We start from the raw sequence: 13,842 nt of genomic DNA, 5'->3' as shown, positions 1-13,842 counted from the left end.
TTCTTTCCCATTGCGATAAAACACTTGAAGGCATGGAAACATGGCATGTGATATGATTGCTACTTGCCACATGTGCATGTTCTTGGAATCTCACAAATTGTGTGGACATTGCCTCCTTTACCTTGGTGCACACTTGTTGTGAGTTCAAATATGTGCTCTGCATAGTTGTACTCCATCCGGTCGTGTTGTTGAGCCTTAAATTTGTGATACTCAAACACTTTTGACGGTTTTGACATCCATCTTAGAACATCTGCCGCAAATGCTTTGGCCTCTTTTGATCTATCATCAACCGCTTCACAACCTACTTAAAAGTCATTCTTACCATTTGCGGTGACAAGTAGTCCGTGCGTATTTCAACAAGCCATTGAATGACTCGTAGCCGTTTCTTGTCGATACCCCATCGCCTACGTTCATCCCGGTGTAATGTCCATTTCTTTATCAATTGCATTCAACCAAAGGAAGGCTTCCTCATTTGCCCGCCTAATAATCTTCATCTGCAGGTGAAACTTCTTCTCCTGATGCTCTGTTGCAGCCGCCCACATCCAATTGTAAAGTGCTGGGCTTCGATATGCCTTTTGGAAGTTTGCCTTCAAATGCCTTAAACAATAACGATGATAGGCAAAAGGGTGGTTGCCACCCTCGCAAATTAAACATATTGTGCAATATGCCAGCTTTTTTCGAGATCACACATATTCCCATGCGATCGTTAATAACATGTTGCCTTAAGTAGTCCAAAAACATACCCCACGTACTAATGCTCTCATTAGTTGCACTGCAAAAGCTAGAGGGAATATAGCTCCATTTGCATCCATTCCAACTGCAATTAGCGCTTTATGTCGTATACCCCATACACATGTGTTCCATCTATTGATATTACAGGCCGACAATGAGCAAAACCATCAATGCATGGTTTGAATGCCCAAAACACAAACTCAAAAATATTACAAGCACACTTGAGGCTTCGATTTGAGCTTCCATTCAACAACAAGACCATGATTGAAGTGTTGTAGAGCCGCCATGTATCTCAAAATTTCTTGAAAGAGCCCTCCAATTGTCGTAGACTATCTCATGCGCACGCTGCACGCCCAAGATACGCCTTCCTCTTTACTAACGCTTTGCTATATACTTTCAGGACGGCTGTAATACAATAGCTATTAGCATATAGCAATGAGGAACATCATATTAACATCAAAAATAAAATAAACTTAGGCGAAAGGGATACCTTGGGGGTTTTCCAATATCGCCAACTAACACACGAGCAATCATATTGGTTGTTATACCCCATTTAGACCGAGTTAAATTAGAGTACAACGTATTGGTGATCCCTAACTATTTAATTTAAGGAGTCGCCACCTAATTTATTTTAAGGGTGAATTAGGACACCTAATTATTAACTAAATATTGCTAAACTAGGCTCCATTTTTAAGATCTTACGAACCTAACAAATTCTAGGTAAGGGTTCTAATTATCCTAAAGGGAAGGGGTTAGGCATCCTTTAAGATTCGTTAAGAAAAACGATTACCGACCAAACTTAGGTTAATATTACAAATTAAGACGAAGTATAGTAATTAGTATCTTATAAATGATTTAAGAAAAAGATATTTCATAAAAGTATATAGGTAATTGAAATAAAGGACTTTGCGAATAAATAATGCATTTTTCTAGCCTTAAACAAAGAAATAACTATTTTTTAAAAAGGACTGAAAATCATCTTTTTACAAATCATATATCTTAGTGCCATTTGTCTTCAAAAATGCCTTCACAACACCTTGTGTAAATTAATAAATTGCACCTACATATCTTAAGTTTCCTTATTGCTAATGTGTATGTTCTTTTCCTTAATCGGGAAGTGAAAAGCTAGTTATTGATAGAAAAGAAATCTGACTTCAAATATTAAAAAGATGTGATAATTTCAAAGAAAATCAATTCAACTAAATGGGTACCATTCTTATTAAAGTATATGGTTTTGTATGGGATACATTTGAATTATTACAAATATCTTCAGCTTCCTTTTGAAAATATATAGTTGATTTTGAAATTTTAGAGCCATAGAAGTTCGTAGTTGAACCATTAAGTTCCGAAAATAATAATACTTCTCAATATAAAAAAATGTTATCCCTGTTACCCTTCTAATAGTCAAGGTAGTCTAACGTTTAAGGTTAATAGCTATAAACAGTAAGATACACGATCAAAACTTAGAATAAACCGAGACAATTAATCATAAGAGAGAATTCAACAACCTTAATAACTATACTCCTCCCTCTTTTCCTCATTTTCCGTTCAAACCATTTCAGGAGAGGAAGAGGAGCAAATTAAGACGCAAAGGAAAATCCCGGGTTTCCTCTGTGTTTCTGTTCTGAGGTGTTCGGGGAAGCGAGAAGAGTGAAGGGAAATGCGCATGCGAGGTCCAGTGATGGCATAGTCTCAAAATAAGACTGCTCGGACAAAGGAGAGTCTTTATGAGGACTCCATTTTGCTCCGAAGTGTACCTTGTCTTACTTAACTAAATATTAATCATCCTGAACATGTTCCCAATTGCACCTTTTGTGAGTGCAAACTGGGGCAGGGGTCTTGGATCCGACGCAATCCGAACTCGCTCAAAACAAAAAAAAAAAAAAAAAATGACACGGGATGGCACGATTAAGACCAAACGAATATCTTCCACGACTAAAAGTGGACAGAGATCTAAAATGAAACTAATTTCGAAAACTAATCTTTTGAGGGATAAACTGGTATGAAATGGCAGGTTTTGAAATTTTTTAGAGGAGGGTGAGGGCGGAAAAAGAGAGTACCGTCACGACCTATTTTCACTAAGTCGTGCGGCACCTACCTTTCCCACCTCGGTAAGCGAACCCTTATTCCAACAATCAAAAATATATAAATAAAGCGGAAGAAGATAAAATAACGTAAGTCTCACGATAATAATATAAAGAAATATAGAAATAATGAGAATCCAACCCCGTATCCGGTCAAAGCATACAAGAGCATCTAACTAAATACTATAAGTCCGAATCATAATAATACATAGTAGCCTAAAAGATCATGTCCCACGAAAAACAAGACATAAGGATAAAAAGAGTCATCGGCATCGATCGTCCTCATGCTCATCCCGAAAGACTCGAATCGAAATCCTCGAATATTAGCCACGAAGAGTAGAAATCGATCTCAGCTTGGTACTCGCATTCATAAAAGAATGCGGCAAGTGTAGGTCGGACAAACAACGAGTACCGGTAGGTATCATAGGCCGACTAAGACTAGATAACGTATATAAAGACAACAAGCAAGAAAAACATATAAACCAACAAGTACAAGTCAATATGAATCCATATCCACAGAACAAGTCATCTTTTATGTTATAGCATCTAAACCCAATTGTGCCAAGTCTTAGTATAATCAATCCGAATCAGTACATCACGGTAGTATCACAACAATCAACAGAACCAAGATATAATGCAATGCAATAATGTATGTAGGATGAATGCAATGCATATGCGCTTTGTACAACATGTCCCGACGGAGTAACTCCACGTCTCGGCGATCATGACCCATGGGGGACCCGCGAAGTCCATGTACCACTCGCTCCGAATATAACCTCGGATCACGAGCACTCTCACGATCCCGGCAAAGACCTCGGGCATCGGACACTCCATCGTTCCGCAAGAAACCTCGGGCAACAAACACTCATCTCTCTTTTACCCTCTCCGGCAAAGACCTCGGAGGCTACACTCTCTCACATATCATCATTAGTGCCATAACCATGCATATATCAATGTATCATGGAAATGCATATGAGTATGATGAAATGTAATGTGAAAAACCAATTCAATCCGAAACGGTACCACACATGGAATACAAGTAATATCGAGAATAAGGCTACACAAAAAGCCACAATGGAATCACCATTCTCATCTCCATATCAATCAAGTAAAGCACCGCAATATCATAGTCATGATATATCATTAGTCACATATACTCAATGTCTCAAGTGGCAACGAGCACAAAAAAAAAAAAATAGATCAAGATAAGTCAACAACACAACGGGATGTGTAGCCCCAAATCATACAACAAGGTCCAACCTAAGAAAATATCTAACCCAACTTGATACCCGCAGTTTATATGCATTCTCCGACAATATCATCTAAACATACGCTTCGCTAATCAAAGTCTCACCATAAAGTAAACCGTAACCTACCTCAATGCCGACCGGGTGTCACTAACTCCCATGCCAAAGCTTTTTTTCTTCGAAGTGCTTCCGAACGGACGAGTCTTAGATGTCCAAGAACAACTCTCTCTTTAAAAATACTTGAAGAAAACACTAACTTGCTTCCATAGATGACTAAAACGTGGTCTGCTACATAGAACTAATTGAGCAAGCTTCTTTGGACGTTTTCCACTTGCTTCCAATAGATCCTAGAAAATTAAAAATCAATTTTCTTCCAACATTTGAAGTTGGCCGTGAGTCGCCATGGTTGTTGGTGATAAAAGTTTCAATGAATTTGTATCATACATATTGCTTTGGTCAATTTCATAAGAAGAAGTTAACGTGGTTGGGTTCCGTGTATGGTATGTTGTTGAATATAAAAAGTTGCTGTGCAATCAACATCACGTTGTTTCCTAAAAATATGGAGTCATATTGCTCTTAAGAATGATAAAAGGTTGCTGAGTTGCTTCAGAAAACTTTACTAACTTTTCAAAGTGCAATAATAATAAAACTTCCTTTTCCTTTCTTTATTTGGATTGTGGAACCCACCACTAGTCTTTATAAATTACCAAATCATTCTTATGTTTGCCACCGCATCCATACTTATATATAAGTCACTTGTTCCTTTTGTTAGCATGGTCACTCGTGGAAAAATGTGCCCTTACCAATTATCCACTTAATCTTTAAATAAATCCCTTTTTCTTTTCCACTAACTCTAATCACTTTTTGTACCCCTTTAAACCTATTGCTTATACGTTGTCTCAATCTGAAATTTAATCCCAATTGTTACCTTTTAATTAGTGGGTTGTGGGACCAACATACCCCTTATTTAATTAATACAAAACAAAAGTCTTGGCCATGGCCGTGTGGCTCTCTCTCTCTCTCTCTTTTAAGCTTAAGAGCTTTTCTCACTGACTCAACTTTTGGTGGAAGATAACAATGTGGAGAATGACTTATTTTAGTCATCCCAAAATGCTGTTTTTTTTGGCAGCCTAGTGCTCCCTCACGTGTCCACTATGAAATGCCCCTCATCACAAATCTGATTTTTGTGTTATAATGCTTGGTGGGGCTCACTTATTGCACTAATTAAACTAATTAATCCTAAATCCCCTCTTAATAATCTAACCATGGTTAATTAATCCATAATCTTCACTAATGTTTCTACACTAATTGTAATTTAATGTGCAAACCGTGCACTATTAAAATTAAAATTAAAAAGTCCTTGTCTCATATCTCAAAATTAATCTTGTCCTTGAACTTATATCGATTAGCTTATGGATAATCCAACATACAAAAATATGGGATATAACAACTTCCATATCCGAAAAATCAACTATTAAAATTACTTATTCTTTGTGCACACTTTATGTTCATGGACGTTGGCTATCAAAATGGTGTCATACATTTGTGTTTTGGATTCTTTGTAATTTGTGTGGTAAGGATGAATGTTATAGTGTAGTGTAATGACTCATTTTTCCTTTACACGTGATAGCCTCTTCCCATGAGTCACTATGCCAATTAAAATGATTATGACTCATTCATTAATATATATTGTATGGGACTAAATGTCATTCTCAAGTCCAGCTACTACCACGTGAAAAGGTATACTTTAATACTAATCTAATTTAATGTTTACTTAATTCCCTAATTGCATGCTTGTCCCCCACTTACTTTACTTAATTCCCTAATTGCATGCTTGTCCCCCACTTACTTTACTTAATTCCCTAATTGCATGCTTGTCCCCCACTTACTTTACTTAATTCCCTAATTGCATGCTTGTCCCCCACTTAATACATCCTTGTTTAAAAAGAAAATGTTCCACCAACAGATACTCAATTGTATTAGTCACGTTCCATTCCTTGTAATGAATCCATGTGTCATGGCCATTGACACTTGTCTGGCTTATAAAGATTAACTTGAGGGACTAAAAGTATAAATTTCACAACCAACAAAGATAGAACAAAGAATCTTCCTCCTAATTTGACTATTTTGGAAAACGTGTTTAGTCCTTCAGACAATTTATTTCCATATATAAATTGGTTCCCAAACCTGGACTAATAAGGAAAACATTTGTATCCATTCAAAGCCACATCAATTTTCGGGGCTATGCCAACAGTCCTATACATGGCATTAGTCATCTAATGCTTACTTGAAATGGACCCACGTGTCCATGGTAAATAAAATATTAACCTTGTGTATCATCTAGATTTTTCACGTAAAATGCCACCCTTTTGTCAGCTTTAGCACACATCATATAATCATTATCATAAATCATGTGGTAGAACTCTAATCCATAGCCTGTTTATTCATATACCAAATATTATTTCTATGAATAGATTATTCACACACATTAAATACATATATTCTAAAATTTACTCGTCAATTAAATAACCGAATCACCGGTTATCGCAAACTATAGACACCAAAAATTAGACCACAAGGGTGCTTTAGGAATATTAGGCCTAAAAGTGCTAAACGACCAAATGGGTCGTTACAAGTACCCCCTTCGACTCTAAAATGCCCATATTTATAGTATACAAGTAGGTTTTTTTTTTCGGATTTCAAACTTTTGGCTCCAAAACGAGAATCAATAGTCATTGGAGGTCAAACCCGATCTTCTGACGATTGATTTTCTCTCAGCAATTTTTGTTTCTTTGCGTTCGTGACAGAAGCTTCTGTTTAAAGCAAGAAAAAAAAATACATGAGAATGGAGGAACAACTCTGCGGGTATGGAAAGAAAGGTTGAAGTTTTGCTGAAAGTGGAAATGGGGATCAAGAAAGACGCTGTGGCTGCTGAAGGGAAAAGAAAAGGTCAGACCTAGTCGCCCCTTTTCTAGACGTATGGGCCGGGTAAAAAAAACTATTGGGCCATATATTGGGTCCGTTTTTGGGCCTAAAAAATGGACTGGTACCCTTTAATTTCGTGGGCTTCAAATAATGATTTAACAACCTTGAATAAATTATATACTAACAAATGCTTAAGTAAATAAATTATACAATGTAAAGTATAATTACTAGTAGTTATATGGCGTGCATGAAAATTATACGATATCATAATAGTTGCGTGAAGTAAGTAAATGCTATTGTCTAATTGTATAAAATAAATGCGATGCGTCAACATAAGACGGTAAAAAGTGTTAAAAGCGACTATCGCGATTATAATATTAATTTTCAACGGTATGATGAAAAATAATAGTAATAATAATAATAATAATAGTAATAATAACAATAATAGCAATAATAATAACAATAATAATAATATCAAGACGGCGATTATAATAATATTAATAATTATAATGTTAAGTGCTTTCATGGATAATAAAATAATAATAATATAATAACTATGATAATAATGATAAATATAATATTAATAATAGTAAAATAATAATAATAATAATAATAATGATAATAACAATAATAATAATAATAATAATAATAATAATAAATAGTAATAATAATAACAGAAAACAAATAAGTATGCATAACTATTTGGTAAATAATATTTGGAAAAAGAGGGCGGGACAAAATCGGGTGTCAATAACTTGTCCCTCTTTGACCGGTAATGATGAAAGCATTTTCGAGCAAAGACGTTGACTTAGTAGCCTATTTTGTCCTGACTAAAAGAATTCGTGAGACTATAAGGATAAAGAAAATTTTGAGAGCATTGCGGCCGAACCCCGGTCTCTGAGTTGCCTACATATCTCGGGTTGCACGAGAATCAGGCCGTGTGTAGTTCTAGGATGACTACAACACCTACGAATAACAGGTCGCGATTGGTGCGAATCCTTGAAAAATATTGTCCCAGTGTCGAATTATAATGACACTAGGTATTATGACTATGATCGCGTGCGAATTCGATGATCGGGTTATGGATGTGAACGGAATATTTGGGGGGTAGAGACGAGCGTTCGAGGTAGACCCTTGACCTTTGTCGGGAGGTCTGATCACATCTCCCAACAAATTACCCCAGTTCACTGCCGAAGAAATAGTTCCACGTTGCGTCAAAGCTCTGCGCGAAACTTAAACTAGATAAAATAGTTAGTAACTAAAATATCGAAAGTAAAGCGACGTAAAATAGCCTTAGCTAAGGCTAAATGCAAATGAGGTCTCAGACCGATGATTCATGCGAATGATGCCTTTGACGATGATTAATGAAAATGAGGCCCTAAACCAGAAGATGAGGCTATTTAAGCCAAATGATCTATGAAAATGAGGCTTTCTAAGCCGGCATGATGAGGTTTTCTTTAAAACCCAATGATTGATGAAAATGAGGTTTTCAAACCAGCATGACCCATGGTGTAAAGCATTTATGCAGTGAATTTTAAAGTATTTGTGCGGTGCATGTGCGTTTGAAAGCATTTACGCGAAGCAATTTAAAATATTTATGCAGTGCGTGTGCAGTGTTTCTTAAAGCAGGCATGCAAAGCATTTGAAAGCAAGTAGTGCATTTAAACGCGGTAGTGCAATGCATTTGAGAGCATTTGTGCGGAGCAGATGAAAGCATTTGTGCAGTGCGTGTGCAGTGTGTATGTGCAGTGCATTTAAAAGCATTTGTGCGGAGCAAATGAAAGCGTTCGTGCAGTGCGTGTGCAGTGTGTATGTACAGTGCATTTAAAAGCATTTGTGCAGAGCAAATAAAAGCGTTTGTGCAGTGCATGCGCAGTGCATTTGAAAGCATTCATGCAGAGCGTTTGAAAGCAATGGTGCGATGCATGTGCAGTGTATTTGAAAGCATTCGTGCAGAGCATTTGATAGCAGTAGTGCGATGCATGTGCAGTGCGTTTGAAAGCATTAAAAGCAGTAGCGCATGTGCAGTGTATTTGAAAGCGTTTGTGCAGAGCATTTGAAAGCGGTAATGCGTTTGAAAATAGTAGTGCGATTCATGCGCGGTGCGTTTGAAAGCATTTATGCAGAACATTCGAAAGCAGTAGTGCATGTGCTGTGCATTTGAAAGCATTTTATGCGAAGCATTTGAAACAGTAGAAAATATTTGTGCATCGATACATTGAAAATCTTTGTAAAACTTAAGCATTAATTTATCGTAAAATTCGAGAGTTGTCAGGCGAGGGGCATAATTCCTCCTAAATGTTGTAAGCAAATTCAAACCGTTCGATGCATAGTCCTTGCAAGGTCAAACGTTATAGATTTCCAACTTCCGCAATTTTGAGAACCTGTGCTCAAAGAAAATTTGTGAGTTTTTGGGGGAGGTTGACTCGTGTTGACTTTGAAGATCCAGCTCTTGATGCCTCGTGCTTCCAGCTTTGTATGGACTTGTAACCTCCGCCTATTTCTAAGTCTTGGCCAATTAATAAAACCAATTGATAAAGAAAATCGTATTATTATAAAAGGAAATATGCACAAATTTATGGTAAATATGTATATAATGATAAATAATTTCTGCCGAACTTTGAACCATGACACGTTGTGAAACAAAGCGAACGTCCTTTCTCCAAAGTCTTTCCTTTGTCTGATGACTCAGTTGACCTTATCTCTCAATGTCATCTTGCAACGATGCCCTTAAAAATTGTCCCAGTTTCTGGCGTAGGAGGATATTGAATTTTAACACGACGAGACCGAGCCTTATATAGGCTGCCTACGTATCCCACCACGGGAATCAGGCCAAGCGTAGTTCAAGACATACAAAAAATAAAATTAAAATTTTCTAATAATGTGACCGAACCTATGTAGTCCGCCTACGTATGCCCTCACGGGAATCAGGTCAGGCGTAGTTCAAATTACAAGCAAATGGAGTTTTAGAAATTTCTATCTTAAAGAGACCAAACCCGATATGGGTTTCCTACAAATCCTGCCGAGGAAATGTAGTTTCATTACATAGAAAGACATTACAAAACATTACTTATAAAATAAATGAAAAGCTCCTAGACGTAGTATCTCTTGACGGCATCTGCATTGATAGCTTTCGGCCACACTTCGCCATCCATTTCTGCTAAAATTAGTGCTCCTCCAGTTAATACTCGGTGAACCATGTAAGGCCCTTGCCAGTTAGGTGCAAATTTTCCCTTAGCTTCATTTTGGTGTGGGAATATGCGCTTCAACACCAATTGCCCCGGTTTGAATCGTCTTGGCCTTACCTTCTTGTTGAAAGCTTTGGCTATCTTGTTCTGATAAAGCTGTCCATGACAAACTGCATTCATCCTCTTTTCGTCAATGAGCATCAATTGTTCATATCGATTTTGTACCCACTTGGCATCACTTAACTCAGCTTCTTGGATAATTCTCAAGGATGGTATCTCTACTTCTGCTGGTAGCACAGCCTCTGTTCCATAGACCAAAAGATAAGGCGTTGCCCCAGTTGAAGTCCTAACAGTGGTGCGATAACCGAGAAGGGCCAATGGCAGTTTTTCGTGCCAATGTCGGTAATTATCAATCATCTTTCGCAATATTCTCTTGATGTTTTTGTTGGCTGCTTCAACTGCTCCATTCATCTGAGGTCGGTATGGGGTGGAATTGCGATGAGTAATCTTAAAGGTTTCACATATCTCCCGCATCAAACCACTATTAAGATTAGCTCCATTGTCTGTTATAATTGACTCAGGGATTCCGAATCGACAAATGATGTTGTTGCGAACAAAGTCTACCACTACCTTCTTCGTCACTGACTTGTACGAAGATGCTTCTACCCATTTTGTGAAGTAGTCGATGGCTACCAAAATGAACCTATGTCCATTTGACGCGGCTGGCTCGATAGGACCAATAACATCCATGCCCCAAGCTGTGAATGGCCAGGGAGAACTCGTCACATTTAACTCATTTGGTGGGACACGAATCAAATCACCATGAATCTGACATTGGTGACATTTTTGCAGAAAACGAATGCGGTCGGTTCCATAGTCATCCGTAAATAGCCAGCTCGTAGAATTTTCTTAGCGAGTAAAACCATTCATGTGAGGTCCACATGCACCGCCATGCACTTCTTCAATCAACTTGACCGCTTCTTTGGCATCAACACACCTTAGCAATCCTAAATCTGAAGTCCTCCTATAAAGGATTTCTCCATTTCGTAAAAAGTGATTTGCTAATCTTCGAAGTGTTCTCTTGAACACCGGTTATGCCTTCGGATAGTCTCACTTGCCTTGAAATACTTCTTAATGTCATAATACCGGTTCTCCATCGGGTTCTTCATCTACATGGAAACAATAGGCTTCTTTGGTCTTGCACATTCACCTTGATAGATCTATATAATTCTTGTCCGGGTACTGAATCATAGAGGACAAGGTTGCCAAAGCATCAGCGAACTCATTTTGAGCCCTCGGGACATGTTTGAATTCCACCTTGATAAATCTCTTACACAAATCTTTCACACAATGCAGGTACGGAAGTATCTTCACGTTCTTGGTGGTCCACTCGCCTTGTACTTGATGAGCCAATAAGTCAGAATCACCTATAACCAATAATTCTTGTATGTTCATATCAACTGCCATTCTGAGTCCAAGAATACAAGCCTCATATTCTGCCATATTGTTGGTGCACGGAAACCCGAGCTTTTCTTTGAAATTGGATAATGCGCCGACTCAAACTAAAATCGCTCCAATGCCAACTCCTTTGGAGTTTGCAGCCCCATCAAAGAACATTCGCCACCCCGGATATTCCTACGAGATATCTTCTCTCCGACAAACAATACCTCTTCATCGGGGAAATAAGTTTTAAGAGGCATGTATTCTTTGTTCACGGGATGTTCGGCAAGATGATCTCGCTATTGCACCGCACATTTTGATAGCCTTTTGGGTGACATATACAATATCGAATTCACTTAGCGAATTTGCCATTTGGCCAACTTCCCGATAGGCATGGGCTTCTGAAAGATATACTTGAGTGGATCCATCCTTGAGATGAGATAAGTAGTATATGCGGTACGAGATAATGTCTCAACTTTTGTGCAACCCAAGTCAAAGAACAACAGGTGCGTTCCAACAAAGTATAACGGGCCTCATAAGGCGTGAATTTCTTGCTCAAATAGTATATTGCTTGCTCCTTCTTTCTTGTTTCATCATGTTGTCCCAGCACGCATCCAAATGCATTTGCTGACACAGACAAATATAATAACAAAGGTCTTCCAGCTTCTGGAGGCACCAAAACAGGTGGATTAGACAAATACTCCTTGATTTTATCAAAAGCTCGTTGGCAATCTTCCATCCATTTGGTAGCAGCATCTTTCCTCAATAGCTTGATTATCGGCTCACATATTACTGTCGATTGCGCTATGAACCGGCTAATGTAATTGAGACGACCGAGGAAACTCATCACGTCCTTTCGACTCTTTGCAGCAGGCAACTCTTGAATAGCCTTTATCTTTGAAGGATCCAATTCTATGCTCCTCCTGCTCACAATAAACGTAATGACTTCAAACAGAACACCAAATGCACACTTTCGGATTTAATTTCAAGTTATATCGCCTCAACATCGTCGAAAACTTCTTCAAATCCGTCAAGTGATCTGAACTCTTTCGTGACTTGATGATGATATCGTCCACATAGACTTCAATTTCCTTATGGATCATGTCATGAAAGATAGTAGTTGTCACGACCCAACCCCGTAGGCCGTGACTAGTGCCCGAGCTGGGCACCCAAACATATTTATTAATCCGAATCACATACAGATTACTTATACGTATACAAATATCAGATGTAGTATAAACTGTCTCAAACACAAACATATATATCACGAAGCTTCGCAAGGCTATCATGTGTAAACGGCCCAAAATATATACAAATGCAAGCCGAACAAGGCCGCCACGGCGAATGGGATCGCCCGTAACATATAACATACAAACACACCTATACGAAGTAGGCACAACCCACGTATACGTCTACGCGTACCTCTAAATGGTACAACGAGAATCATATGACGGGACGGGGCCCGCCGTTCCCCCCGAACAAACGAATACATATGCAACGGACGAGTATATACCAAAATGTGGGCTCCGGAATAAAGGGAGCACTCCAAACAAATGAACGGGTGTCCTAGATCGGCGGATCACCGAACCGTACGTCCGTACTGTGGGCATGAAACGCGACTCGAAGACGTGGGGTCGTACGAAATATGTACTGAGTATGCAAAGCAGAAGATACAGTAAACAAATCTGAGTCATAACCGAAACAGAAGTACAAAAAATAAGTGCATATCCAAAATACCAAAATGTCTAGTTTCAAAATACAAAAATGTCTAGTTTCAAAATACAAATCATGCATAGGGCTCAGAAAATATGGTCGCCCGCCCGTCAATGGCGTCATAACACATCATACTCCAGAAGATTTCATATCTCCGAAACCCGACATACCGCGATCAAAAATCCAGCGGTCAATATCATATACACGGTGCCGCACCCTATAGCGGAGGGGCTCGGCGAACCGGACACATCATAACACCAAATATACACGGTACCCTACCAATAGCGAGAGGAGCTCGGCGAACCGACACATCATACCCGTAATATCATATAGTGCGCACGATACATAACCGGCCCAGGGACTCGGCGAAAGATGCAATAACCATTTGCACGAGCGAGTAGTGAGTAACCATATGCATAAAATCATTATCATAAACTCAAAAGATAAGTAAATCGATCGCACCGGAAATCGGGATAATAGTCATATCATATTCTTTCAAAAGTCATCGAAGTA

General features: G+C 38.4%; 1 protein-coding gene across 1 annotated transcript; it reads right to left on the bottom strand.

Annotated features, from left to right (window-relative positions):
* Positions 1 to 10,080: 10,080 nt before the first annotated feature.
* LOC132045211 (uncharacterized) lies at positions 10,081 to 11,679 on the bottom strand. Its single transcript, XM_059435754.1, has 3 exons — positions 11,443 to 11,679; positions 11,295 to 11,345; positions 10,081 to 11,004 (listed from the first exon to the last, which is right to left on the bottom strand). The coding sequence occupies exons 1-3, from the start codon at positions 11,677 to 11,679 to the stop codon at positions 10,081 to 10,083; spliced, it is 1,212 nt and encodes a 403-aa protein (XP_059291737.1).
* Positions 11,680 to 13,842: the final 2,163 nt, after the last annotated feature.

Source organism: Lycium ferocissimum, unplaced genomic scaffold, assembly GCF_029784015.1.
Source record: "Lycium ferocissimum isolate CSIRO_LF1 unplaced genomic scaffold, AGI_CSIRO_Lferr_CH_V1 ctg6292, whole genome shotgun sequence".
NCBI lineage: Eukaryota > Viridiplantae > Streptophyta > Magnoliopsida > Solanales > Solanaceae > Lycium > Lycium ferocissimum.
The sequence above is the reverse complement of the archived record's forward strand: the minus strand, read 5'-3'. Positions and strand labels throughout refer to the sequence as shown.

What these genes read in the sequence shown, in the direction of transcription:
- LOC132045211 (XM_059435754.1), bottom strand. Translation starts at nt 11,679, where the DNA reads ATGGCAGAATATGAGGCTTGTATTCTTGGACTCAGAATGGCAGTTGAT. An exon ending in ATGAGTTCGCTGATGCTTTG is followed by an intron (nt 11,346 to 11,442) that starts GCAACCTTGTCC and finishes GTTTCCATGTAG; the next exon opens with ATGAAGAACCCGATGGAGAA. An exon ending in ACATTAAGAAGTATTTCAAG is followed by an intron (nt 11,005 to 11,294) that starts GCAAGTGAGACT and finishes CACCAATGTCAG; the next exon opens with ATTCATGGTGATTTGATTCG.